Below are 26,211 nucleotides of genomic sequence, written 5' to 3'. Positions count from 1 at the left end.
ATTAAAAGCTCATTTTCTTCAGGTCTCACATGAGACTCCCCCCTCAAACGAGCTTGCGCTAATTACATGTATTTGATACCGTCGATTTCAAGTCACCGCGATATCGGTAGGGCTCGTTAAAAAACATGCTTATACAGTACTAGACAGAATCAGATACCGACGAGATTATCATACGGTATAAAATTATGCTGATCGTGGTGTATAAACGAAACTTTTCCTCTGCCCCTGGTGGCATCAGATAAAGGCGACTCGAGTTGCAATTCTATGTCAAAACACTGCAAACTAGAGTTTCTATTTATTGCTATTAGTACCTTCGTTGATTAGAATCTGCATCAAATTCTCGTTTCAATTGTAAAGCTTCACAAAATTAATAATATTGTATATACATAATATAGTACAGAATTTGTATCAAATTCTCATTTCAATTGTAAAGCTTCACAAAATTAATAATATTGTATATACATAATATATACATAACATATACAGAATTTGTATCAAATTCTCATTTCAATTGTGAAGCTTCACAAAATGAATAATATTGTATATACATAACCGGTGCCTTTGACAGAAATGTATCAATAGTATTATAAGTTGGAATATTGTTTGAGAGATCCTTGGTGTTGAGGACCATATCAATGCGTTAGTATAGAAACCGAAATTTTGCGAGCGTTTCCTCGTTGCGTTTCCAAGAAGAAAACGATGACCCGACGAAGACAATAGGAGGGGTGATACCCGTCGTCCGCGCTCCTCCTCATCTTCGCGACGCCATCAACCGTGGCCGTGCAGCCGAACCTCCGCAGCCGAGCGTTATATAATTGTGGCAGATTGCTGCCACCATTGGTCACATGGACGCTGACTTACACGGCCGTGTGCCCACTGACGCTCTCGGTGGACATTCGGCAACGGAACGACCTGAGCGTCGCACCGCGAGGATGGAGACGCAACGAGAAAACGCAACCGCCACCGCCACCGCGTGGAAACGGTTCAAAGAAATACTGCTCGACCAGCACTTCAACTCGGATCGTATATTCTACCGGTGAGTGGACCGACAGGATCTCCTCTATGTCGGATTTCCTGTCTATCCCGCGGGAGCGACGCAAAACACTAGATGCAACTCTAGCCTTGTAAAGAACCGGTTCTATCTTGCGGCGTAGAATCTAGATTTTCGGGTGGGCCACCATTGTACAGCGTTCCGAGAGCCCACCTGCGCTTCGTTTCTTACATTTTAGAAAGATTTTTCCATTCAAAAATCGACCCTCGAACCCCTCCGTCAGGGTTCCTTTTCCATTTCCCGGACGCGACCATGACAGGAAAAAATGGATCGGATGTCGGCGAATTAAGCACGAACGCGTTTTGTTGTGTCGCCGTTTCTCGCTGTATTCCGCTTTGTCATCGAAACGCCATCGCCGCGTCCGGGTTAAATAACAGGTACCGTCGTATGAATTGACTTCGAAATGTACGCCCATTGACGGTAACCTCGTACTGGGACGTTAATTGCCGGGGTACGAACTACGACGAGGCCGTACTTCTCCTGCGAGTACGCGTCAGACGCGGGAAGCCGTTGCTCGCGTTCGAATCCTTGTTATTCTTCACGCGTGTCTCGTCTTCGACTTCTTCGATTGTATTTTGCGTTCTCGATGTCAATTGATCGGGTTACGACATCCATCGATCGACCTCCGCGCGCTTAATTTACAACCGGCGTTCGAACGGGGATAAAAAACGCGATAAATCCTGACGCGGTTAATGACATTACGGGCCGTTTAGTTTCGAGGCACGAATCTTGCGTCACTTAATCCACTTAAGGTGAGATCATCGCAGACTCTGAATTAACCGAATGAAGAATACTTCTTTCGTTCCACGAATTATAATTGGCCGGAGGTTTAGGCGCCACGGCGTACCGCGTTTTCTCATTACTCCATTCAGAGATCACTGGCCCCGCGCGTTGCGCCGATCGCAGACGACGGAATTTCTTTGTTTCCCATTGACCCTTGAATGAGATTTGTATTTTGAGAGGAAGAGCTCTTAATGCCTAACGCGACGTTGCAGGAAACGGGGACTGCTTCTCTATTCAATTGTGCAGAATGATTCTTCGATTCGTGGCTTTTGAAAGTAATTTTTTAACATGTCTGTGGGATGAGGATTTCGGTTAAATATGAGGCATTAATAGTCTGTCAGAGAGCAAATATTGTCCTTTGTATTCTTACTTGCACTCTCGTTCGGTATCTCTGTATTAAGAACAACGCAAATACGAGGGAAATAACAACGTCGAAACGTAAACTTCTGGTGATTCACCGTCTGATTACTGTGGAAAGTCACAGGGAAATTAGTAGAAAGTAAATAGAAATGTAACTGTGATCGATGTTGGTGAAAGGTATTAATGTGAAAAGTAATTGTAGACCATTGCAATTTTAGTAAATCAAATTTTATTAATATTCTTGCGGGGTACATTGCTTTCTGTGATTACCGCCAGAGGGACCATTTCTCTCACAAGCACTCGATCGACCTTTCATCTACAGGGTGTTCGGACACTGGAAAAAATTTTAATTAGAGATTTTATAGGCCAAAATAAAAAAAAAATCAAGAATACTAATTTGTTATTGAAAGCTTCGTTAAAAAGTTGTTAAAAAATTTTGAATCATTTTGAAAAAATTATTTTTGGTTGCAGGGGTCAATTACAATTATTTTTTGTCATCAGACATAGTCCCGAAATCCTACCCACTTTCGAGAAAAAAATTCGAGTAGGTGGAGAAATTTTTCGAAATTAAAAAATTACAAATCATTTTGAAAAAATTATTTTTGATTGCAGGGGTTAATTACAATCACTTTTTGTCAAGACACATACCCCCGAAATCCTACCGACTTTCGAGAAAAAAATTCGAGTAGGTGGAGAAATTTTTCGAAATTAAAAAATTTGGAATCATTTTAAAAAAATTATTTTTAGTTACAAGGGTCAATTACGATCATTTTTGGTGAATAGACATACCCTCGAAATCCTACGTACATTCGAGAAAAAAATTCATTACTGACAGTATAATTTCAGGCCAGAAATGTTACTCCAAAATTTAGTGCGTATCTTTAAAACGCCATAACTTTTGAACGGATTGAAGGATTTTAATGTTTAAAAAGGCAAATAACGCGTATTTTAGTGGAGAATATGTAGAAATTCTAACAATAATGAAAAAGTTATTCTTTGACCCCGTAAAGTTAGAAAAACTCCATAAAAATGCCCCAATTTTCAAACAGCCATAACTCCTACAATAGTGAATATATTTCAGTGAAACTTTTTTCTGAAGTAGAGCTCATAGGTACCTACAAAAAAGTATTAAACAAAATTTCCGTATTGCGCCAAGCAAATTGATTAAAAATAAAAAATTAATTTTGAAGGAATATCGACAGGGGGAAGTCCCTAAATTTTTCGACGAAAAAAAAAAAATTTCAAATCGTTCTAAAAAAATTATTTTTAGCTAGGGGAATCAATTAGACTTATTTTTGGTCAATAGACATACCCCCGAATTGCTACCCACTTTCGAGAAAAAAATTCGAGAAGGTGTGAAATTTTTCGACAAAATTAAAAAATTTCAAATCGTTCTAAAAAAATTATTTTTGGTTACAAGGGCCAATTACAATCATTTTTTGTCAATAGACATACCCCCGAAATCCTACCCACTTTCGAGAAAAAAATTCAGTAAGAGCGGAACTTCAGACGTTAATAACTTCTTAAAGAAGCCTTCATCAACAAATTGGTATTCATGATTTTCGTCTTATTTGGGCCCCTAGAATTACCCAGGGAACACCCTGTATATGCACTCCTCCACAGGACCCCAAAAATCTAATGTCAACAAACAAAATTCTTGGAACTTACATTTTTTACTTACATTTCTTGTTTGTCTTCAGCATTGGCCTGAATATAGGAAAAAGACCTTGGTTATGGCTGCTGGTGTCCTTCTGCATAAACTGTGTCTGCGCCCCTGGGATGCTCTTCTGGAAAGAAGAGCTCGACGACATAGAGCTCTTCTTGCCCGACGATTCCGTGATACGCGACGATGCTGCCTGGGTGAAGACGCACTTCCGGGACGATTTCCGTTACGAAAGTATCATAGTGACCGCCCCCAACGTTCTGGAACCCGAAGTGCTGCGTTCGGTACATAGGCGATCATGAATTATACGTGTATCTACGAAGGTTCTTTTCCACTTTAACGCATGATCCTTAGCCGAGATTCATTAAAGACTCACGAGATTTGGCTTGAACTGGAATCTGTGAGCTGAACGACATGTCGGGACCCAACCCCTTCATACTTGTGCTCTCCTTTGTCGCAGATCAGCAAAATCGAGCAAGCAGTAAAGTCCGTGGTGGTGAACAACAACACTTGGGAAGACGTTTGCGCGGGGTAAAATCAAAATTAATACTATATCTCTAAGATCTCCTCTTCCTCCCTCTACTACAGCCAAGAACTATCCCTTTCAGGTACTTGACGTGGTTCAATCAAGACGAGACAGCGAGCCTCTTCAAGGACTTTGAGATCACCGACAACCTCATGGCGCAAATGAACAAAACAGTGCTCAAAGATGGATGCATATACCAGTCGATCATCCAACTCTGGGAAACCAGCCTGTCCAAGGACGTTCGCAATCTGACCAAGAAAGAGGTGTTCACCGATGTGAACAAAGCTCTGAAGAACAAGTGAGTCTTCGTCTACAGGTCTAGAAAATTGTTCACCAAAGATTGCAACCTTCTACTTATTCTAGGAACACTGGTAACGTGTTGCTGGACATCGGTCCTTTGCTCTCGGGACTCTCTTACGACAAACAGGGTCGGGTCAGAGGCGCGAAGGCGACCATCATGGTGTGGATGTTGAAGAAATCGAATTCCCATTCGGCGGAATGGGAGCTGGAGTTCATCGATCGCGTCCTGAACTCGAACGTGACGCTACCGCCGGGGATGGAGATCTACGCGATCGCATCGCGAAGCTTCATAGACGGCCTCCAACAGATACTGAACAGCAACGTTACAGTACTCTGCTGTGGAATAACGTTGATAGCTGTTTACGTGATGGCAATGATCGGCAAATGCAACGCGCTGGAGCAACGAATCTATCTGTCGATAATGGGGGTCACCGTGGTTGGCCAGGCGATCTTGTCCTCTTACGGGCTGTGCTCCTACTTGGGGTACTCCTACGGACCGATACACTCCATTCTTCCGTTTCTCTTGCTCGGCATAGGCGTGGACAACATGTTCATGATCATGCAGAGCTTGGAGAACCTGCCGGAAACCGACCAGACTCTGGAGCTTCCTGTTCGTATCGCCAAGGGGATACAGCAAGCAGGTAGCAAGCTACCAACTGAATAGAACAATAAAATATTTTATTATTTAATTGACACTTGAATCAATGCTTTGTTCAAGGCATGTCAGTTACTGTAACGTCCTTCACGAACGTGATCGCGTTTGCTTTTGGTATGACAACGGTGATGCCCAGCCTCAAATCCTTCTACGCGTACGCCGCGTTGGGTATCCTCTTCCTGTACATATACGAGATCACGTTCTTCGTGAGTTGCCTGGTCTACGACGAGATGAGGCTCGAGGCGCGGAAGGACGGCTGTCTATGTCGACCCAGGCTGAACTGGAAGACAAACGAGTGCAGTCAGAGGAACACTCAAAGGATCATTTTCGAGACTTACATTGGTCCATGGGTGACCAAGACCTCCGTGAGGATCGTCGTCCTATCGATCACCGGAGGTCTTCTCCTGGTCAACGTTTGGGCGATCTTCCAGTTGCAGCAAAATTTCGACACCCTGCGTTACCTGAACCAAGACTCCTATCCCATCCAGTACAACAACAAGCTGAAGGAGTACTTCCCAAAATATGGGAAACGGGCAGCTATTTATATGACCGGTGTGGACTACTACGAAGACCGTGACTCTCTCTTCCGGTTGGTGGAGAATCTGAAAAGCAATCAGTTCATCAATAACCGTACCTTGGAACCGTGGTTCATCGCCTATGAAAAGTGGTTGAACGCCACCAACAAAGGTAGGAATTTATTTACAATTAGTAGCTGTCTAAGAACTAATCGAGTATTTCACTCTAGGCGATATCGAGAGCAGCGAGGAATACTACAATATACTCACAGAGTATCTGCTTTTAACGAAAGAGGGTCAAGCGTACATTAAGGACATCAACTTCAATAAACTGCCAGCTGGGGAGTACAACATAACGGTACTGACTGAAGCATCTGTCTGTAATGTTTACTCTTTCAAGAGTATTTTATAATTCACTTCTTTGTTTGTCTTCTCCTCAGACGTCGCAGATTCCAATCCAACATGTTCCCATAAACACTGTGGCGGAGCAAATAAAGGCGATGCAGTCTATCAGAGACACTGTTCAAGGTACGAATTTCTCGCAGGGGCACGATTACATTGCCATTTTCTCGCCAGACTACGTCTCATGGACGGCAAACAAGGTAAGGATTAACGAGACCTCACTGTTTGTTGTCCATCGTTAAGCAACGATTCTTGCACAGGTGATAGGAGAAGAACTGATCAGGAATTTAAGCCTAGAAATAGTAACTATTGGAATAGTAATAATAGTATTTCTTAGAAATCTTCGCGCTACGTTCTGGGTCCTTTGTTGCGTCTTTTTCACGCTCATTGACCTATTGGGTACCATGTATTTCTTGAACTTGACCATTGAAATATCTTCGAGCATTATGATTTTGTTGTGCGGGGGTCTGGCAGTCGATTACGCCGCTCACGTCGGGCTGGAATTTACTCGCACAAAGGGCAGTAAAAATGGTAAGAATCGACGTGATTCATTTGCCCTGTAAACGTGTAATAATTGATATATTACAAATGATTTTTATAGAACGAGCAATAGCAACGCTTTCTATCATTGGCCCGGCTGTGTTTAATGGAGGTTTGAGCACCTTCCTAGCATTTGTTTTGTTAGGATCCAGCGAGGCTTACATATTTAGTACTTTTTTTAAGGTATTTGTAGATAATTTAACGTACCATTTGCAAATTTTCAAAACGCATAATAATCCTTACCGTTTCAGTTATTCACATGTGTGGTAATGTTTGGTCTCTTCCACGGACTGTTATTCCTACCAGTAATTTTAAGCTTATTAGGTCCGGATGAGAGAGTGAATAAGACAAAGAAAGAGAATGTTGTACGAGAGCTGAATGGATACTGCACAGTTCCCTTATCTCAAAGCAAGAATGGTAATGCCTTTGTAAGAAAAGTCGAATGTTGTCCAACAGATGTTTATTTGAATTGTTTTTACATGTTTTAACAATTTCGTTGCTTCCCTTTGTTTTAGATACAGGAATTAGAACTGCCAAATGAAATTTCGGAGCGTCTAAAAGACTGCTTAGATAAGTATTTTGATTACAAGGTCCTAGCATATAAACTGCATTCGCAAAAACAATTGCACACGTACTGTAAAACAGTAATTTGTATATTCTTTTATAAAAAAATAAAAGAGTACCATTTCAAATGTCCAGTCCTAATTATCTTTTCCGCCTAGATTTCACCTCCGTCCACTCATTCGCAACCTCTGTAGCCTGAGATGTTTCCTCCTCCCCGTCAGAACTATCGCTTTCAATAACGGAGGAATGTTGAATTCTTGCCAAGGGTTCGCTGGTGATGAGCCAGGACTGCAACGGTGGTAATTTTTCAAACTCTGCCACCGCTATACTCTCATTATTCTCGATACAGTAGCTGTAGAATCTCAACATCTCTTCTGCAACCTGCGTGGCACTGTTATCTTGAAGTTCGGTGTTAAAATGCTCGTCCATGTAGTCTTCCAATTCATTAGCAATTTCATTACTGTTCAAATTCTCTGAGAAAATAGTATCAAAATTAGAAAGAGACTTGAGTAAAGATCCAAGGTGTTGGAATGATTGGCTAAACTTTACCAGCAACAAGTTTGTTTTAAGATTAGTTTACAAAAATCAGAAAAATTTTAATGGGAGATTCAGGAGGCCAAAATAAGACGAAAATCAAGAATACCAATTTGTTGATCGAGGCTTCGTTAAAAAGTTATTAACGTTTAAAGTTCATCATGTTGAGTGAGAACCACTATCATGCGCGCGCAGCTGCTAGCAGATTGCCGTTCAACGGGCGGAACTTTAAACGTTAATAACTTTTTAACGAAACCTCCATCAACAAATTGGTATTCTTGATTTTCGTCTTATTTTGGTTCCAAGAATCTCCCATTAAAATTTTTCGAAGAACTTTTGAAGTTGTTATTTTTATTATTATCTACTTTGAAAATGACTTAAGTTATTCTTCTTCTACGTACGGTTAAAATAAGTAACGTTGAATATCATGACTCAGATCTTTTAATAAACCACTTTCATAGTAACTGGTAAAGCATAGTCAAACATTACGAGAAACACCCGGTAAACAAGTAGCTCAAATGAGATAACAAACCATTCATGTACATAACCTCGACCATGTAAGGACAGAAGTCCACCGCTCTTTCCTTCGATCCCATTCCATGTTCCACTGCCATCTAACAAAGAAACATTCGAAAGAATGTGTAGTACGACAAAATAATTTGCATATATTTTCACGTTAACTGTAAAAAAGAGTGCACCTACTTTTAGTGCAGTCCAGTTACTAAAAATACGTTGCGTGACGGACAGAAAGAATTCCTTCGTATTTGACATTTCACTTTCAATTCTTAATGACACTCATCAATAGCAGAATTAACGATATTTAAAGTTAATTACAGACTCCGTTCTATAGACATTGAACTGAATGTAACATGGCAATTCCCAGCAACCTAACCATGTGTTTTCATCCTTTCGGTTAAAGTTAGATGAGATAAGGTTAGGTATGTCAGTGTCGGGTAGTTGGCGATTTGTGTGTACTGTTCTCTCGACAGAAACGTATGTATTTCAAAGTAGTTTTAAACTACTTTGATCAGTGTTACAAGGTATAGAAAATCTTTATTTTAATGACAAGTATAGAAACTATTGGTTTACGATTTTATTAATTTTATTAGTAAGATATCGAGTGTCTATAATTTTCATACATTCATTTCTAATATTTGTGTTCAAACATTTCGTCGAGAAGACATGTCAGACGCTTTCGAGGAAATTCAAGCTATTAAAATAAAGAGGAACAGCTTGAGGGAAAAACTACAGAAAAGAAAACGTGAAAGACATGAATTATTTACTCTTACTTCTGCGACACCAGTATCATCCACCTTGACGAGTGATTCGCCTCTCACCGGTGGTAAGTAGGCCATTCGATATTGTTCGACTATTCAAGAAAATGATAATGTTATTTATGTCAGATTCCTCTGGACATACACAACGATCCGACCACAGCGAATACGAAAGGGATGTCTTATGCATTCTACACGAATCGTTGCCTAGCTTGCCCATTACGTCTGCAGAATTAATAGACCAACTTCGTAAAAATCTGAACGCAGATGTGTGTTCTTCGGATATTCACAAGATTTTGGAGAAGTTTGCAGCTCAAGATATCGTTAAGTTAGTAAGTTTCCGCATTACTATATGTATTTATTTTATATACAATGAAATCATCGAACGGTTTGCAGAATCAAAGAAGTAACGGAGAATGGTATTTTTGGATATACCGTGTTATCTGTAATGGAATCTCAATCCTCGTATCTGTCTCAATCGGATGACACAGAGAATCCAGAGAGCGCAGAAACATCTGCATCCGAATTAAACGATTACACGCCTGCGGAGAAACAACTGAAATTGGATAAAAAGAACACGGAGGATATAATGTCCCTTATATCAATGCCGACGATCAGAGAGAAGGAAAATAAAAAAGTGGGGGAGCAAATTTTAGACCTGCTGTCGAAACAAACGTCCAAAGAAAAATCATTGGCCGAACGATTTCGATCGCAAGGCGGAGCTCAGGTGATGGAATTCTGCCCTCACGGTACGCGAGTAGATTGCGTTAAGTTGAACGGTGGCCCGGGATTTGCGGAGAAATGCAAAAAGCTTCATTTCAAAAAGATCATACAAAGTCACACGGACGAGTCTTTAGGCGATTGCAGTTTTCTCAACACTTGTTTTCATATGGATACGTGCAAGTATGTATCGCGATTAAAATTGGTATCCAACAAAGATCAACCGAATCTCTTTGTTTATTTTATATTTTGTATCGTGTAGGTATGTGCATTACGAGGTAGACGGACCAACAATTCAACAGAAGGAATCTAGTGACTTAGACAATCCGAGTAATGCTATAGTGAATAAAGCTTTAACGTTAGATAGTAAAAATGGTAGTAATACAACTTGTCCAACCAGTGGTGGATCGTTAGGTAGCGAATTAACTCTTTATCCACCGCAGTGGATACAGTGCGACTTGCGATATCTAGATATGACCGTATTGGGTAAATTTGCTGTTATAATGGCGGATCCTCCGTGGGACATTCACATGGAATTACCGTATGGTACTATGTCGGACGATGAGATGAGACAATTAGGTATACCCGCGCTTCAGGACGAGGGCCTTTTGTTTTTATGGGTAACAGGAAGGGCAATGGAACTTGGTAGAGAGTGCTTGCAGTTATGGGGGTACGAGAGGGTAGACGAAATCATATGGGTGAAGACCAATCAGTTGCAAAGGATAATAAGAACAGGCAGGACGGGTCATTGGCTGAATCATGGTAAGGAACACTGTTTGGTTGGCATGAAAGGTAATCCAAGAATAAATCGGGGATTGGATAGCGATGTTATCGTGGCCGAAGTTCGAGCCACTAGTCATAAACCTGACGAGATTTATGGAATTATCGAACGTATGAGTCCGGGTACACGAAAGATCGAATTATTTGGCCGACCACATAATGTTCAACCTAATTGGATAACGTTAGGGAATCAAGTAGACGGTGTTCACTTGATCGACCCTCAACTCATAAAAGCTTTTAAAAAACGTTATCCGGACGGCAACTCGATGAAGCCCGCTAAACCATAAGTATTTTAGGGTAATGTAAAATAAATGGACTGTTATTTTATTAAAAAAATTATAAGAATAAAATCGTGTTGAGTAAAAATTTTCAGGCTTTTATATAATTTTTTTTTTTTTTTCAAAAATAATTTTATTTTGAAATGCACGTATAAACTGTTAGATGTAATTACAAATGAAGTGGTTCTTTAAGTTTACAATTAATATTAGATATATTTGTACATAAATATTCCTTAGCAACCCAACTACCGTTTAATTATATATAATCTATATATTTTACATGAATGTTATATTTATCTCGAAGCGAGAAGAAGGCAGTCAAGTGTTTACATTCTCACTTTTTTCGCGGTTGTACAAAATATTTGTAGTACGTTAATGTGCGAGAATGTTTTATAAATTTACACTAGAATGTCACGTAAATTCATGAATATGTTGCGGACATTTTTTAATTGCATATAATACATACATAAGCATAGAAAATAATTAAAGAAAATTTTTTAATTTCGTAATATTAAATGTAATCATTGCTATTACGTTTTTGTTTTAAAAAGCTTCTTTTCAATGTCAGAGAGAAGTTGTTCATATTATTCGTGGATGATTCGGTGGACTGGTTTGCTTTTGTCAGTGTAAAATTTTGTTGATTTTCCTTTTCATTAATATCGATTACATTTTCTAAGGAATCGATTCTGTATTGATGAACCTTGTTAAAAGAATCGAGCCAATGTCTTTTTCCATGCTCATCGTCTGCTAGTAAAAAATGATTGCCAATTTTGAACCCACAAGATGTAGCAGGCTTCTCCTCTGCACTTATGCAGATTTGTTTTTTGAGGATAACGGGAAAAGATAGATTATACTTCTTGCTCATAGATCTTGTCCTACGAGTTATGGCAAAACCAGTATTGAAAAGGAAGCATTGAAATTTCTAAAATAATTTACAATCAAAGAATGTAGTAACAATTTCCTGAAAAATGAAAAAATGATTGAGTTACTCTTACCATTCCTCGCGTATCTTTGAGTTGTCCTTCGGTGATCAGTTCTGTCGCACTTTCTATGCACTTGGTATGATCATAATCCAATTTTACATTTATTTTTGAGCGAGCTAACTCACACTCTGCAGCCCCCATAGTTTTGTCTATATCGTTGAGTAATTTTGATAGCATATCGTATGCTTCTTTTAAACACGTCTGATCCTCATGTACGGTTGGAGTATGCCTTAGTATTTCTTTAACCAACAAAGGATATTTAACAATTCTTGATCGTGCTACATCTATATAAGTCCATAGATCGATCGAATGAGGAGATTCCAAACGTTTTTTCAGGAAAGATTGAAAACGTTTATTAGACCTTTTTTCATCTAACAAACGTTTTGCCCATATTTGTGTCCTACATCTTTCTAAATAAGGGCTTATTAACGCTGGAATCTGTAAGAACGGTGAAATTAATACCTGCAGAGTCGGTAAATGAATTCTAACTACAAAAGTTTAATAGTTGCTAACCCAATTTAGTATCGTAGGGCCAACCGTGTCTGTGAATCCATACTGGTCTCTTAAACTGATCAGTTCATCTCTCAGTTTACTGTGTATTTCAATGAGATGCGTTACGCTATTGAACAGCGTAAATAACTCATCAGAACTGAAGATACCAGTATGGATCAGCGGCTCGTAATAATAATTTTTGAGGATGCACAGGTCATTAATGAGTACATTTTCTCCGCAATACAATTCGTAAATCGCTTCCTGTCTTTTAACTTGTTTACGACTCAAGGCATGATTTGGTCTATCTTTGATACTCGTCTTCGCTACGTCAAGTACCCAACTTTTAAGCATATAATTGTCGGTGCTGTCGATATTCTCTTTGTGTCTGACAAAAAAGATGTAAAGTTAAAAGAAACAAAACCTTTCGATTCGTGTTAACAGTATTATCGACAATCTTTTCTTTATACTTTTTTCTTAACGTTCCAGCATCCAGTTCATTTTCCACGAATGATAAATCTGTTGCGTTTGGCTGTATCGTAAATGACCTACGAAGGGTATTTCCTTGTTTACTGCCTATAATGGAAGAGTTGAAAATACTGTTGGCTACTTCCGTGATTCTTCTCCGTTTCTTTTTCTTCCCCAATTCGGATTCAATGGATATATCCATGGAGCTGATACTGATAGCATCACTTTTTGGACGCTTCCTCGATCGCTAATTTAAGAATAATATAGCCTGTGCTTTAATCACGTAAATAAAAGTTTTGAATAAAGTTTACACGCGCAATATTAACAGATCATAAATTCAAAAATACAGCAACAAATAATAATGTCATGGTTAGGATAACGACGGACATTTATTGTCAATTTCAAATGTTGTCGACAGTTTATAAGTACTCACTAGCCAAAATTTTTTTCGTGGTTCGGTAAAAGCGTCCTTAATTGCGTTATTACTCTCATCGTTCATGTCTCTTTAAGCTTTTGGAAATTCACGCGCGAGAGAATCAAACGGAATTATTCATGTTCCGTAGCGGATAACCGTCGGACTACGGGTGCCTTTGAGAAAAACGATTTATCGGTACAAACTTAGCAGATGTAAACTCTAGAACGTCTGGTTACTCTAGCATGCTGGAATTAGCTTTTTTAATTTTCACCGTATCTTTTATAGCTATAGTATTGTTCATAAGGTGAGAGAACTTATAATATCCGCGTATTGCACGGAAATGTTGCTCGGTGTTATTTAATTCGAAAGAACATAACCCCCATTCGATAAATTATATAGAATTTTGTACTATAATTTATTCTTAAAGTACTCTTGTACATCAACACTTCCGTGTACCAACGTTGGTAGAAAAGGAATGGAATTCCGATTAGAAATTGTAATTATAGGATTTGCAATGGTTGCTTTGTTCGGTTAACGTGTATAGTCGGGCGAAAAAGAGACGATGGGATCTCGCTTTTAAATCGTACAACCGTGTTTTGAATTTGTGCCGCCATATTTAAGTTGACGTATTATCTAACCAATTTAATCAATGATTTCAATTAACTCGAATATATTTTTGTGTATATTCGAAAGTAGACTGTTTATATTTTATCGTTGAATATTGATAGCACGAGTACTTAAAAGAGCTGTGTTTGTGTACGTACACGTGTTAAATGAAAAGGTTAGGACAGGTAAAACTTGAAATGTTTGGTACATTGTCATTTTTGTGAGTAATCTTTTCTATTGGAATTTTTAGGAAAACTGAGACGAAAGATAAAGAATGCCGTCCTAAGAAGTCGAACACGAAACGAGCCATGGACGAGAAGAATAAAAAGAACAACCATCGCATCGTTCCGCATACGGAACGCAATGCATCCGGGCGCAATTGGGAAATATTTAAAAACACAGTTTTCAATTCAGTGTCGCTGGAATCGGATGTTTGCAGCAAGGAAAATGCTAAGAAGAAAACAGTTCCTTATCACCAGAAATCAAAAAACGAACACAAGTTTATACTGAGCTCGAATTCTATGCCGCAGTTGAACGAGAAAGAAGTTCCCAGTGAAAATAAAACGTTGACGAAACAAGTAGCAATGGACTGCGAAATGGTTGGTATAGGCGACGGTACGGAGAGTATGATAGCCAGAGTGTCCATTGTGAATCGACACGGCTCTTGTATTTACGATAAATACGTCAAACCGAGAGAGCCCGTACAGGACTATAGGACTAAAGTTAGTGGTATCCGCCCGCATAATCTCCAAACCGGAGAACAATTTGAAGTTGTTCAGAAAGAAGTGGCAGAGATTTTAAGGGGCCGCATTCTGGTCGGTCATGCTTTGAAGCACGATCTCGATGTGTTGTATCTCTCTCACCCGAGGAAACATTTACGCGACACTTCTAGGTTTAAAACTTTCCGACAGTTGTCCAGGGGAAACACACCGAGCTTGAAGAAGCTTGCGTACGAATTGTTGGGTAGAGAGATACAAACAGGAGAACATAGCTCCGTGGAAGATGCAAAAGCAGCGATGCAGTTGTATGTATTATACAGAAACAAGTGGGAGTCTGAGTCCTATTCTAAACAAAGAATAAAATAAGAATATTGTTCTGTTGTGGTTCATTTTACCGAAAAACTTCTCTAGAGTTTGTACATACGCCAAAAGTAATTTACCCATTTCATACTTATTGTCAAGATAACACATTTATAACTATAACATTACTGATAATAATATGTTCGTTTTGTCTAACATAAAATTGTGGTAAACGGTTTGACTTCATTTCATGAAATCGTATTTATAACAGGGACCAACAAGTTTCAATTTGAGGCGTTACTCTTGAATTGAAGATAATAATAATCCTGTTTAACTAAATATAAGAATGTAAATAAAACAGTGTTGATAGAGTATAAAGAATTGAAAGCAACATAAAATATATTTCTATATATTTTAGACAAGAGTTTAGAGAAGAATGTTACGCGGATCGAGGAGATTCAGATTGAAATTGGAAAATACTGATCGACGAAGATATATATATATATTTTCCAATAAAATGACGCAACATACGAGATTGTTGAATTTGTATCGCGACCCTTCACCTACTTCTTTATTTATGTATCTTTTCTAGCCACTGCTGACCACTGCTGACCACTGCTAACAACAGCAGGGGACTTTGCTGCCCTCTGCTGACCACAACTAATATTTCTGACAACATATAACGATTGCTAGTGACCAATGCTAGCCTCAGTTTGCCTGTACTGTCCTCAGCAGAGACAGAGACGTTGTCAGAAGTATCAGGAGTGGTCAGCAGTGGCCAGTAGTGGTCAACAGTGGTCAACAGAGATGATTAGAGGTCGTTATCAGTTGTCAGCCGTTGCAAATAGGAGTATCACAACAAAGGGTACAAAAAATGAATCATATTAAAATTCTATCTTTATTATATCACAATAGATTTTATTCTTTATATAGTCGGAGAGAGGCATTTATGATATACTATACAGAGTAATATCTAGAGCTCAATTTTGTTCTTGGATCACTCGCACCACGTTTTTCATGACATTTTGTTTACTATGGCAAAATGCAAAGAATGTAATTGACTCGTCCATTTATCGAGAGCATTGTAACGCGTTGCACAGACTGATTTTTTATCCAGCTCGAGAACTTGATTCACCTGTTAATTTTTTTGCAATCCAAATTTGAGTCAAAGAAGTATGCGATTTAGTAAATATTATAAATTTGATCGTATTACCTGATCGATACGGCCACGGATGGTGCTATCCAAAATACAAGACACTAATAGGCTCTCAACTTCCGATACATCGATATTTAATTCTTTGCTTATGAAAGGAATATAAATTCTAGTGTATGGTTTTATTAATTTGATTAAAACCTGTAAGGTGAAATGGATAGATGTTTTAGTCAGACGTTAGGAATCTATTCAAGAATTATGCATATATTCTAAACATACCTGAGTGCGTATATTACGTAATAAGTCTTCGATGTGCTCTCTTATAAAAGGATCATCCATTATATTATTCCTATTTTGTTTTAGAATTAATTCAAATTGATTAATATCATTATTTTGGTAACTGACCACTAAATTCGTCATTGCCAAGATCTCTGGATCATTTTTATATGGTTTTGCCTCTTGAGAGTCAAATGGATTGATACCAGATTTCATTAGCCTAGGTTCACAATTATAACATATTCAGAATGTTTGAATATTAGTTATCGATCCCGCTAATATTGTGACATACACTACTTTCCGTTTATCTAAATCTTACTTACATATTTGCTAATACTAAATACTTTAAACACGTTGTACGTCTTGGAGATCCAGACTCATCGTAATTTTTAAAAGCTTCAAAAAAATCTGTGTGCGCTCTCTCAAATTCACCTTCTCTTAAGTGCATTTTTCCACCGCATTCTTATCAAAATTCGAAACACAATTTTACTTTAAACGTTGCTTAAATACAATTACGTAACTTCTAATTCTGACAATATAAAATATGCCATCATACCTCTAATTACTCCCATTATCAATGGATGCGGTATAGCACTTTTAATGTGTAAACTCTGTTCGTACAAAGTTTTCAATTTCTTATTGTTTTTTTGGGCAGTGTACATTTGTATTTCTAAAGCATAAATCTCTAAAAGCTGTGTACCCTTTTTCAGATCATCTTCCCCATCGTCGGTCTACCGAAGCATACGTATCGACATACAAAAATAAAATAGAATATTGTAACAAGTGCCTGAATTATATCGAATACAACCTACCTGGCAACTCTGATGAAGTTGTTTCAATATTTTCGCTAACTTATTAAAATCTGACCGATCGAAGTATAACTTCCCCAGCTTTGTGTTAGTCTTAAACCACAACCTATCATTTTTAGCATCTTTCAATGCATCTAAAGTAGTTTCATAAAAATCCTGCAATAATTCCATCTGCAAACCAAAAAAAGGCAAAGAAAATACATTTGAAAATTAAATCAACTGTGCTTTGTGTACTAATTAAATTGCTTACATTCTTCGACGTACTGATATAATCTAATATGGAATTTATAGATTTCTCTGAATGGTTTCTTGTAACTGCACTTTTAATGTATGTTAATAACTGTTTGTACCTGGCCATCATTTCCTTATAATTAGCCTAGGAAAATATAATATTATAATTCATAATTATATACAACCGTGCAATATTAATCTATAGAACTGACCAATTTAAAATTAATTTTTATCATTTGTTTCAAAGCTTTGAAGCCCCATTCACCCTTTTCACCTCCTTCCAAATCCAAAACTTTCTGAAAACTCTGTAATGCCGCTTTTGGATCATCTTCCTTCAACGCTTTGCTATTATAATATTGATTTTCTAAATCAACATCTGGCTCCGAATTTGAGTCTTCTGAATATTCCTAAAATAAGCATAAAAATAACATCGCTTTGAAGCCGATCGCACTCTAAAATAACATGTAACAGTGACGCAGTAAGAAAAAAGAAAATGAATGATTTCATTTCAAAACCATCTATGTAACATAAACAAAATTAAAATGTCATTCGATTTCAATACTGTACTCCTACCTATAGGGAATACCAGTAATATAGTTATGGTTATTGTTTGAACATCGCTAAACAGTTTTGAAACAATTTTTTAACATCATACATGTCAAAATTATAATTCTAACCTATTTCTTAATCCGAAAGATTATGTGATACAACGACGTTGTTGGGTTAAAAAAAAAAACGAGTACTCACAAGACCGTAATCCTCTTCTTCTTCGCACATAAAATCATCTTCGCCGTCTGACATTTTGCGAATACACAAAGACTATGAATCTTGGAAATAACAAATTCACGATACCCTGTTGACAATCGCAAGTTAGACTGCGATCAGTTTCCACTCAGTTTATATTTTGAAATTCACATGCGTGCATCACGCACACACGCACGTCACGGACAAATTCGATTGCGCATGCTTGAACAAAATGGCCACCCCGATGCGGCCGACGATGTACGTGATGCACGTAGATTTTCAAGAAATCGAAGATTTAGGATATCACGGTCATATTATAAACATTTTTTATTTAATACAGTGTGTGTTTCAAGCATGAGCTTCTGTGTATACGGTACAGACGTTGCTCTGTGTAACAACGAACATGTCGTGATACACAATATCGAGAATGGTGCGGAAAACACGATTCGTTTGCCCGATTTGCAAACAGAGAAAAAGATCGATTCGCACAACAATGCAAATATCGAATCGTTCCACGCAATAACGAACGTAACGTTCTCCAACGATGGAAAGTATTTCTTTGTCTGTACAAATCGCAAACAATTGTGTCTGTACGAAAGAAAGAATCGTAACCTTTTGTCAAATAGAACACTAGCAAGAGCTGCTAGCAAAGTGCAGTTTACTCGTAGCAATGATATAGTTGTCGCTGACAAAGCTGGAGACGCTTATCTGTTTTCTAGCAGTAGATCCGACCGTGGAATCTTACTGTTGGGACATTTGTCGATGATGCTCGATGTATTAGTCACAGAAAATGAAAAATATATTATTACAACGGACAGAGACGAAAAGATTAGAGTGTCTATGTTTCCAAATTCGTATAATATTGTGTCCTATTGTTTAGGGCACACAAAATTTGTAACAAACATTTTGGAATTACCTCACGATAAAACTGTTTTGGTATCTTGCGGCGGTGACGGTGTTTTCATATTGTGGGATTACGAAATTGGAAAAGAACTATTGTCTGTCGACTTTTGTAATAAAATACCTAAACGCGATATCGAAAAGTTCAATCAACAACTTCAGGATTATCATTTGGACGAATCCGTGGAAATATTACCCGTGAAACATTTAAGACTCTCTGCACTCGACGGTACATCGTCTTTAGCTGTAATGAGTTTTTATAATAACTCCCTGTTATTGGTTTACATCATTAGCGGCACCGTAAAGTTACAATTTGAAATAACATATGTACAGTCTATAGTTATAGATGACGAACCCTTAGAATGCCATCTTTACAAAGACAATTTATGGGTGTTGAGCGAATTAGGATTTAAAGTGTACGAATTTAAAGAAAATAATTTTATACCCAATGACAAAATAAATTGTAAACTAAGTCAATTAAATAACCTCTGGAAAACATTGAGAAACGACTCCATTAAGCAAAATTTATTTCCTATTTTGTATAAAAGAAAATATGATAATGTACAAGAGTATTTGGAAAGGAAAAAGACACGTCTTGCAAACATTACCGAATAATGTTTCGTATTAATTAATGCATGTAATTGAACAAAGTGATTTAAAGTTGAAGCATCCATGTATTGTCAAGAAAAGTATTTTGTTGTTTCGAAGTATATGTTTCCAGTATAAAATACAAATATTACAATAAAAATTATTTTATTGAACCACGCATTGGTTAGCGAATTAACTGAGTTTTAAATTTGATGTAATCAATATATATATCCATTATTCTGGTTTGTAATCTAATTTGGATTCAAGTTTCTTATTATCTGAGACCTTCCTTACTGCTTTCATGAAATCTTCTTGTACAACATATTCTCGTTCTAATCTTATCGCGAATAATCCTGCTTCGGTACAAACATTCCTCAAATCGGCGCCATTGAATCCATCAGAGAGTTTAACTACTGCTTCATAATCTGGAATAAATATAAAATTAATATTCTATCTGCGATACAGATGTAAAGTAACTCTTTACCAATTTCTCCATGCTTGGATATCGGGCTAGCATGAATCTTTAAAATTTCTAAACGTGCTTGTTCGTTGGGTAATGGGATTTCAATTTTTCTGTCTAATCTACCAGGTCGTAATAAAGCTGGATCCAAAGTATCTGGTCTGTTTGTAGCCATTATCATTTTAACTTGACCCAAAGAATCAAAACCATCCATTTGATTCAACAATTCCATCAAAGTTCTTTGGATTTCTCGATCCGCGCTTGTACCTTCCGAAAATCTACGTCCACCTATATAAAAATAAACGAGCGTGAAAATGATAATTTATTTTTTAGTATACTATAAACAGTCGTACCAATGGCATCGATTTCATCCATGAATATAATGCAGGGTTGATGATCTCGCGCGTAGTTAAACATTTCTCTGATCAGTCGTGCCGATTCGCCGATATATTTATCGACAATAGCGCTCGATACAACTTTTAAGAAATTTGCATCCAACTGGTTGGCAACTACCCTGGCCAATAATGTTTTTCCAGTTCCTGGTGGACCATATAAGAGACATCCTTTCGGAGGAGTTATACCCACTCTTTGAAACAGTTCAGGATGTAACAGCGGTAGTTCTATAACTTCTCTTAGTTCTCGAATTTGTTCACTCAGACCACCGATCATACTATATTGAACGACACCAGGATCCTCGTGTGACATATTGTATACTAGTGGATCGACCTAAATACATTGATAAAAAATTAAGATTCATATAAAGTAGAAATTTACATTATAATAAAATACATTTTACCTCGCGAGGCAAATAACGCATTATAGTAAGAGTAGTCATGTCGAGTGCTACTCTTGTTGCAGATTTTAACTTATTTTTATCAAGTTGTCGTCGACAGCCAACAACATAACGTGGGCCATTTGTTGCTTTTACTATAACTGTAAATATAGAATAATATATAAATATATATTTGTACGTAAATATACATTTATAAATCATACGCTTACACTTTTCCTCTGTAAGTTGTTTTAATACTTCTCCAACAATCTAACACACAAACGTTTCGAAATCTTAATCATGAAAACTTCAATATAGTAATGGTTAAACGGAAAAATTTTTTTTTTTTACCTGCCCAACGCTTTGCAAAGCTTTCAAATCATTTTCAGATTTATCATATTGCTTCGTTAAATCTTTGAGGTGCTCCCTCACTGAAAACACGAAACATATAATACAATTTTTTATAATCTTAATGGGGTAGTTGTCAATAGTTTGGTATGTAAAATTGAGGTTAAATTTTGAATCGCTTTTGAAAGTGTAAGAAATTTACTAAGTACTTAACAAACATATCCTACTTTCTTTTAGACGTGATTCTACTTCTTTATGCTCAAGAAGTTTCTTTCGATAATCTTGGAAAGCTTTTTCCCTGGCCGAGTCCATGTTAGTTGCCATTTTTACTTATTTTGCTGTCTAACTGTCTCCGATAATATTTCTATAGACGTCGTACAAATTTCTGAGATGTACTTGTATTGTGTAGAGTACCCCCTGTTTTTATTTCCACCACTAGAGGGTGTCTTCCTGCTTTTCTTTCTCTCAAGTTCTTGGAATGTAATGTGGGAACAAATGTAACTCCCTAGTTACTCCCGCAGATGGCGCAGTTGTTGGAGATTTGTCTCTAGGTACTCCCTGGTTCTCGCGAGACAGTCAGTCTTCTCCAAGCCAGCGTGAAAGACAGGCGAATAACGTGACGCAAAGCCACGTGTATAGTTATTTCCTGCTCCGTATCCCTATACGTAGGTTACATCTACTCGTGGCAATTAGTTCATGTTCTAACTTGGAGTTCTTTGATTCGGCATGCTCGGCAGATTAATTTCTAATTTTTATCAATTCATCCCGTACGTAATTATACATATAAAAGTACACATATTTGTTTATGTTCTTGTGAAAAATTTAAGATTGTTTTTAGACGTGTAACGTTGGGAAACATTCCTTCATCGATTGTCGATTCACCGGCAATAGCGAATCAATGGAGTTTCACATTAAACAGAACGAAAATAAGATATCATTTTCCTCGTCCTAATGAACTTCGTCGCATTAAACGCCATGGTTGGGAGGCAAGAATGGCAACACTCAGTGGTAGAAAGATTCTAATGAGAAGAATTTTGAAAGGCAGACATGTACTCAGTCATTAAACATTTATTACCATTATTTGCATTTAAAAATATATAAAATGAAAATTATTTATCTTCCTTGAGATAATCGAATTTGAGTTGTTGGTAAGTCCATTCAAAAGGTGGAATTAATGGAGCCTCGATTAATAGATCCCGTTCCTTTCCATGAAAATATGGTAAATTTATTGATCTAAAATGAATATGAACAGGAATAATAGGCTGTCTCTGCGTGTTTAGTTTCAACAATTGAAGTAGTTCTTTGTCCAATTTTGGAGGGAAGTCTGTATATTTCACAAACGGATCAACTGTTATATAAGTACCACCAATTTTTTGGATCCGTGACCCATGTATATTATCTCCTAGAATTGGACAATATAAAAATGTGGCTGCAAATAGTCTAATAGCATGGTGCTTTATAGTAGACGATTTTATTTGAACCAAGGAAGATAAATTAAACGTAGAGTTGGACAGGACTCTGAATTTAACATTTAAAATTTTCACGTCTCCCCTTTTCTGTTCATTTTTAGGCCATGATGTTACAATAATTGGCTGAAAATGATTTAGAAACACTTAATACCGCATACAAAACAAATGCAATTAACCTGTTGGAATAGAAATTACCTTTCTAAGTTCATAGTGAGGATTTGATTTCATTTTTATTGCCAAATGTTCTTCTCCCCATAATTTATTTGGAACTCTAATTGTAAGTGCCCAATAAGTACTTGTATAGTTATTTCCACGGCGTAATGCAAGCTTTACATTGTCTACAATCTTTGAATCTGCTGCTAACAGTGTGATACCAGTCATGTATCTGATTTAAAAATTAATGTATATCTTTAAACAAATAATCAAGTATTTGTAACAATTTACCTTACCACAAAAAATCTACTTACTTTTCCGGTTTTTTGACTACAATTAAGTTTGAATAATTCAGTTGTTTAGCGATATGTGGTAAGGCATCTTCTAATGTATAATCTACAAAATTTGGTATATCACTAGCACCAATTTCATTGTGTATCCTTTGATGGCTTACGCCATACGGTTTATTCAATGCTACCAAACCATCTGTAAAGTCAAAATTACTTTGAAAAACACATAAAAATCTATTTGTTACTCGTTATTCTTACCTTCATTATAAAACACACTCTTAACAAGATCATACGAAAACTCTGCCAACGACTTCCACGGATGAAGCTTTTTGTAAGGATGAATTTCCTCTAAAGGCTTCTTCTGCGCAAAATTTTCCATATTATAATTTCTTTTAAACAATTTTCTGTACAATACATTCACTGTAGGTGTGCACAAGCATCTATGTATAGCAAACTTAATATCCACCATTTCTGCTATGTAACGTTCAAGTTTTCAAAATTTATTCAAAAGATTATTTTTTAATTACCAATATCTTTCAGAACAATTCAACAAAGTTTAATTACATTGAAAAGTTAGGTTAGATACTGGCACTTGTGTTTGTAACACCAAAAGTACCGCCCTGAAATAAGAGTCTGGATTGGGTTGGGTTAGGTTAGGTTAGGTCTCATTATGAGACTTCTGTATGTTCATTATTCTATGGTGAAGCAAAGTTAGGTCAAGTTAGGTTAGATTATTGCATAGTGGAAGCCTTTGTACTTTGATGTCTGGTGTGTTTCCTTTGTAGAACATACTTCATTGTCTCTTTAACTCGTAGCATTCTTGTGTTCTTTGTAGTGAATGTGTTTATACGTAAATGTTGTGCGTAGCATCACTGTCATAATTTCCTCTTCTCCGCTTCTAATGTAAACAAAAGCAAGATGCTGATACATCGCGTAAATAATATATTTTCCAAGTGTTCTTTGTATAATATATTATTATAGTTACGTGATAACTTTTGGATGTTCGTATGATAGAAGTCGTTGATACGCATAAAGGTATTTTAATAACGATGTACGCTATTTTGTTGACTCAACATTCTTTGTGAGTTTTAAATGACTCACTAATGGATTTCTACGTAATTAAACTTGTAATATTTCTTCAGGGACTGCAGGTTAAAAACCAAGTGACTTTTATATAAACATATATACAGAAATATACACGCTTCAACATGTGGAAACCATTTGAAGCTGGTAGTTCACCGGTTGACTGGTGCGAACGTAATTACAGTATTTCTTCTAGCATCGCAGAATTCATGAATACGGTTTGTACTTTATAACGATGAAAATTACAATTTTATTCAGTATGCTTGTTCTCGATTGAAATAATATTTCTTTGTTTTCAAATAGCTTATATCGATTATAACTTTTTTGGAATTTATTATCAAGCATCGAAATAATAGTAGAACGGTAATAAAGTAATCAAAATCTTGTTTACAGCTGAGCAACGTGGTATTTCTATTGCTCCCCCCTGTCCTTATGCATCTTTTCAAAGATTACGGGCGATTTGTAAATCCTGGAATTCATGTAATTTGGTTCTTATTAATGATAGTAGGTCTTAGCAGCGCATACTTTCATGCTACCTTGTCTCTTATCGGTGAGTAATCGATGATCGTAAATTTCAGGAATATAGATGTGTATTTAAATGTTTTCCTTCATTATGTCATAATAGGACAGTTATTAGACGAATTAGCAATTTTATGGGTATACATGGCTGGATTCTGTATGTTCTTTCCAAGAAGGTACTTTCCAAACATTTTACAAAATAACAGAAAACTGCTTTCCTTATGTGCGATGTTACCGACTCTTATCGCAACCGGTTTGTCGTTTATACATCCTGCGATAAATGCATTTGCATTAATGAGTCTTTGCATACCAGCATTTGGATTTATGATAATCGAATTGAAAAGGTAAAATTCTACGTTCATAAAAATAGCTGTACGATGTAGCATCGAATTATAACGTTTAATGTGCTTTTCTCAAGGACAAAGTCCATGAGAGTTTATAGATTGGGTTTACGGTGCGGTGCTGTTTGGTTACTAGCTGTTACGTGCTGGTTAAACGATCGTTTATTTTGCGATACTTGGCTGAATCTGAATTTCCCTTATCTACATGCACTCTGGCATTTGTTTATATTCATTGCAAGCTACACAGCGGCTGTACTATTTGCATATTTTTCTGTAAAGGATGAAAAACCGCAGCAATCACCGGTACTAAAGTATTGGCCGCAGGATGACTTTGAACTTGGTATACCATACGTAACTATTAGAAGTTACATTAAACTCGATACAAATACAAACATATAACTACTAACGTAAATATCGAAAAGGCTGCTATTACAATTTTTTACTTAGCAAACAATGTTGTTAATTTTGAGAACAACAGAATGAAAACATAGGCGACATTGAAGCGTACTATTTAATTCTTTTATTTTAAAAACATGACTGTTTCAGTATTTTTATAAAGAGATGTATATATATTTTACATTTATCTAGTTTACATAGAAGATGAATTTGTTTTTTTAAAAGACTTGATGAGAAATCAAAGAAATACCCCTCGCATATATTTGCGTGAAATTTTGCATATTCATAGCCTGCCCCCTATACATTTAGGGGAAAATTGACGACAAAAAAACTTTAGTAATATGCAAAATTTGAAGTCGATCAGAGGAGTCTGGGGATTTCGTCGATTTTAAATAAGGACCTTTGTGATATTACTCTAGTTATTACTTTTTCTATAAATATATATGATTAAGAAATGACACTATCTATAGAGGTGCAATATTAAAGTATAGTATAAAAACATTTATTCTCTTACCAAATGCGAAGCAACATGTTGCAATGTATATTTGTTATTATCCGAAGAAAAAATTAAATGGAATATCGAAGTAATCTTAAAGATTGGAAATTATTATGTTTCTTTTTTTAAGTAATCTTTCGATAAATAAATTTACGTTCTGTTTTTCATACAATAAACTTTATTAAATTCAACATTTTAACAAGACAATTTATACAACATATTTATATATTTAAGTAAAGAGACAATTTATTTAAATAT

The 26,211-nt window shown here is 36.7% G+C and overlaps 11 protein-coding genes across 16 annotated transcripts; 6 read left to right on the top strand and 5 right to left on the bottom strand.

Annotated features, from left to right (window-relative positions):
- Window positions 1-909: 909 nt before the first annotated feature.
- On the top strand, window positions 910-7,424 carry LOC122399916 (patched domain-containing protein 3-like). Its single transcript, XM_043400984.1, has 12 exons — window positions 910-1,036; window positions 3,895-4,141; window positions 4,318-4,388; window positions 4,466-4,681; window positions 4,747-5,324; window positions 5,402-6,025; window positions 6,084-6,211; window positions 6,294-6,455; window positions 6,516-6,786; window positions 6,857-6,978; window positions 7,047-7,212; window positions 7,311-7,424. The coding sequence occupies exons 1-12, from the start codon at window positions 933-935 to the stop codon at window positions 7,334-7,336; spliced, it is 2,715 nt and encodes a 904-aa protein (XP_043256919.1). The 5' UTR covers window positions 910-932; the 3' UTR covers window positions 7,337-7,424.
- Window positions 7,425-7,499: 75 nt separating this feature from the next.
- Window positions 7,500-8,734, bottom strand: LOC122399970. Its single transcript, XM_043401095.1, has 3 exons — window positions 8,596-8,734; window positions 8,426-8,507; window positions 7,500-7,832 (listed from the first exon to the last, which is right to left on the bottom strand). Exons 1-3 carry the CDS (start codon window positions 8,662-8,664, stop codon window positions 7,501-7,503), a joined length of 483 nt encoding a protein of 160 aa, XP_043257030.1. The 5' UTR covers window positions 8,665-8,734; the 3' UTR covers window position 7,500.
- A 59-nt stretch (window positions 8,735-8,793) lies between these two features.
- LOC122399929 (N6-adenosine-methyltransferase catalytic subunit) lies at window positions 8,794-10,954 on the top strand. 3 transcript variants are annotated; one of them, XM_043401015.1, is made up of 5 exons: window positions 8,794-8,933; window positions 9,074-9,235; window positions 9,297-9,495; window positions 9,564-10,070; window positions 10,150-10,954. In XM_043401015.1, exons 2-5 carry the CDS (start codon window positions 9,076-9,078, stop codon window positions 10,952-10,954), a joined length of 1,671 nt encoding a protein of 556 aa, XP_043256950.1. In that variant the 5' UTR covers window positions 8,794-8,933; window positions 9,074-9,075. The 3 variants fall into 3 exon arrangements, with proteins under 3 accessions (XP_043256950.1, XP_043256953.1, XP_043256952.1); XM_043401018.1 differs by having other exon boundaries at window positions 8,842-8,886; XM_043401017.1 differs by lacking the exon at window positions 8,794-8,933 and having other exon boundaries at window positions 8,941-9,235.
- Window positions 10,955-11,157: 203 nt separating this feature from the next.
- On the bottom strand, window positions 11,158-13,486 carry LOC122399932 (rho guanine nucleotide exchange factor 3-like). Its single transcript, XM_043401026.1, has 5 exons — window positions 13,319-13,486; window positions 12,888-13,132; window positions 12,442-12,805; window positions 11,941-12,366; window positions 11,158-11,867 (listed from the first exon to the last, which is right to left on the bottom strand). The coding sequence occupies exons 1-5, from the start codon at window positions 13,382-13,384 to the stop codon at window positions 11,457-11,459; spliced, it is 1,512 nt and encodes a 503-aa protein (XP_043256961.1). The 5' UTR covers window positions 13,385-13,486; the 3' UTR covers window positions 11,158-11,456.
- LOC122399956 (RNA exonuclease 4) lies at window positions 13,400-15,108 on the top strand. Of its 3 annotated transcripts, none has more exons than XM_043401061.1 (2): window positions 13,400-13,604; window positions 14,157-15,108. In XM_043401061.1, the coding sequence occupies exons 1-2, from the start codon at window positions 13,543-13,545 to the stop codon at window positions 14,989-14,991; spliced, it is 897 nt and encodes a 298-aa protein (XP_043256996.1). In that variant the 5' UTR covers window positions 13,400-13,542; the 3' UTR covers window positions 14,992-15,108. The 3 variants fall into 3 exon arrangements, with proteins under 3 accessions (XP_043256996.1, XP_043256997.1, XP_043256998.1); XM_043401062.1 differs by lacking the exon at window positions 13,400-13,604 and adding an exon at window positions 13,897-14,081; XM_043401063.1 differs by lacking the exon at window positions 13,400-13,604 and adding an exon at window positions 13,897-14,091.
- A 755-nt stretch (window positions 15,109-15,863) lies between these two features.
- On the bottom strand, window positions 15,864-18,281 carry LOC122399943 (COP9 signalosome complex subunit 2). The gene is made up of 9 exons (XM_043401041.1): window positions 18,142-18,281; window positions 17,607-17,801; window positions 17,414-17,539; window positions 17,167-17,334; window positions 16,911-17,085; window positions 16,678-16,816; window positions 16,358-16,574; window positions 16,139-16,279; window positions 15,864-16,060 (listed from the first exon to the last, which is right to left on the bottom strand). Exons 1-9 carry the CDS (start codon window positions 18,193-18,195, stop codon window positions 15,941-15,943), a joined length of 1,335 nt encoding a protein of 444 aa, XP_043256976.1. The 5' UTR covers window positions 18,196-18,281; the 3' UTR covers window positions 15,864-15,940.
- A 107-nt stretch (window positions 18,282-18,388) lies between these two features.
- Window positions 18,389-19,653, top strand: LOC122399949 (tRNA (guanine-N(7)-)-methyltransferase non-catalytic subunit wdr4). Its single transcript, XM_043401052.1, has one exon. The coding sequence runs from the start codon at window positions 18,493-18,495 to the stop codon at window positions 19,651-19,653; it is 1,161 nt and encodes a 386-aa protein (XP_043256987.1). The 5' UTR covers window positions 18,389-18,492.
- Window positions 19,654-19,723: 70 nt separating this feature from the next.
- On the bottom strand, window positions 19,724-21,567 carry LOC122399948 (26S proteasome regulatory subunit 10B). Its single transcript, XM_043401051.1, has 7 exons — window positions 21,434-21,567; window positions 21,210-21,289; window positions 21,089-21,128; window positions 20,883-21,019; window positions 20,440-20,812; window positions 20,111-20,374; window positions 19,724-20,051 (listed from the first exon to the last, which is right to left on the bottom strand). The coding sequence occupies exons 1-7, from the start codon at window positions 21,528-21,530 to the stop codon at window positions 19,861-19,863; spliced, it is 1,182 nt and encodes a 393-aa protein (XP_043256986.1). The 5' UTR covers window positions 21,531-21,567; the 3' UTR covers window positions 19,724-19,860.
- Window positions 21,568-21,802: 235 nt separating this feature from the next.
- On the top strand, window positions 21,803-22,270 carry LOC122399972 (39S ribosomal protein L34, mitochondrial). The gene is made up of 2 exons (XM_043401097.1): window positions 21,803-21,973; window positions 22,045-22,270. The coding sequence occupies exons 1-2, from the start codon at window positions 21,933-21,935 to the stop codon at window positions 22,268-22,270; spliced, it is 267 nt and encodes an 88-aa protein (XP_043257032.1). The 5' UTR covers window positions 21,803-21,932.
- Window positions 22,271-22,315: 45 nt separating this feature from the next.
- LOC122399952 (mitochondrial RNA pseudouridine synthase RPUSD4-like) lies at window positions 22,316-23,724 on the bottom strand. Its single transcript, XM_043401055.1, has 4 exons — window positions 23,377-23,724; window positions 23,143-23,314; window positions 22,871-23,060; window positions 22,316-22,798 (listed from the first exon to the last, which is right to left on the bottom strand). Exons 1-4 carry the CDS (start codon window positions 23,585-23,587, stop codon window positions 22,316-22,318), a joined length of 1,056 nt encoding a protein of 351 aa, XP_043256990.1. The 5' UTR covers window positions 23,588-23,724.
- A 120-nt stretch (window positions 23,725-23,844) lies between these two features.
- On the top strand, window positions 23,845-26,068 carry LOC122399958 (alkaline ceramidase). 2 transcript variants are annotated; one of them, XM_043401066.1, is made up of 5 exons: window positions 23,845-24,153; window positions 24,261-24,419; window positions 24,595-24,751; window positions 24,827-25,064; window positions 25,139-26,068. In XM_043401066.1, exons 2-5 carry the CDS (start codon window positions 24,327-24,329, stop codon window positions 25,458-25,460), a joined length of 810 nt encoding a protein of 269 aa, XP_043257001.1. In that variant the 5' UTR covers window positions 23,845-24,153; window positions 24,261-24,326; the 3' UTR covers window positions 25,461-26,068. The 2 variants fall into 2 exon arrangements, with proteins under 2 accessions (XP_043257001.1, XP_043257003.1); XM_043401068.1 differs by having other exon boundaries at window positions 23,845-24,169.
- Window positions 26,069-26,211: the final 143 nt, after the last annotated feature.

This window comes from Colletes gigas, unplaced genomic scaffold (genome assembly GCF_013123115.1).
Source record: "Colletes gigas isolate AHSC1104 unplaced genomic scaffold, ASM1312311v1 Colletes_gigas_Sc00015, whole genome shotgun sequence".
Classification (NCBI taxonomy): Eukaryota; Metazoa; Arthropoda; class Insecta; order Hymenoptera; family Colletidae; genus Colletes; species Colletes gigas.
Note: the sequence above shows the minus strand (reverse complement) of the source record. Positions and strands in the feature narration are given on the sequence as shown.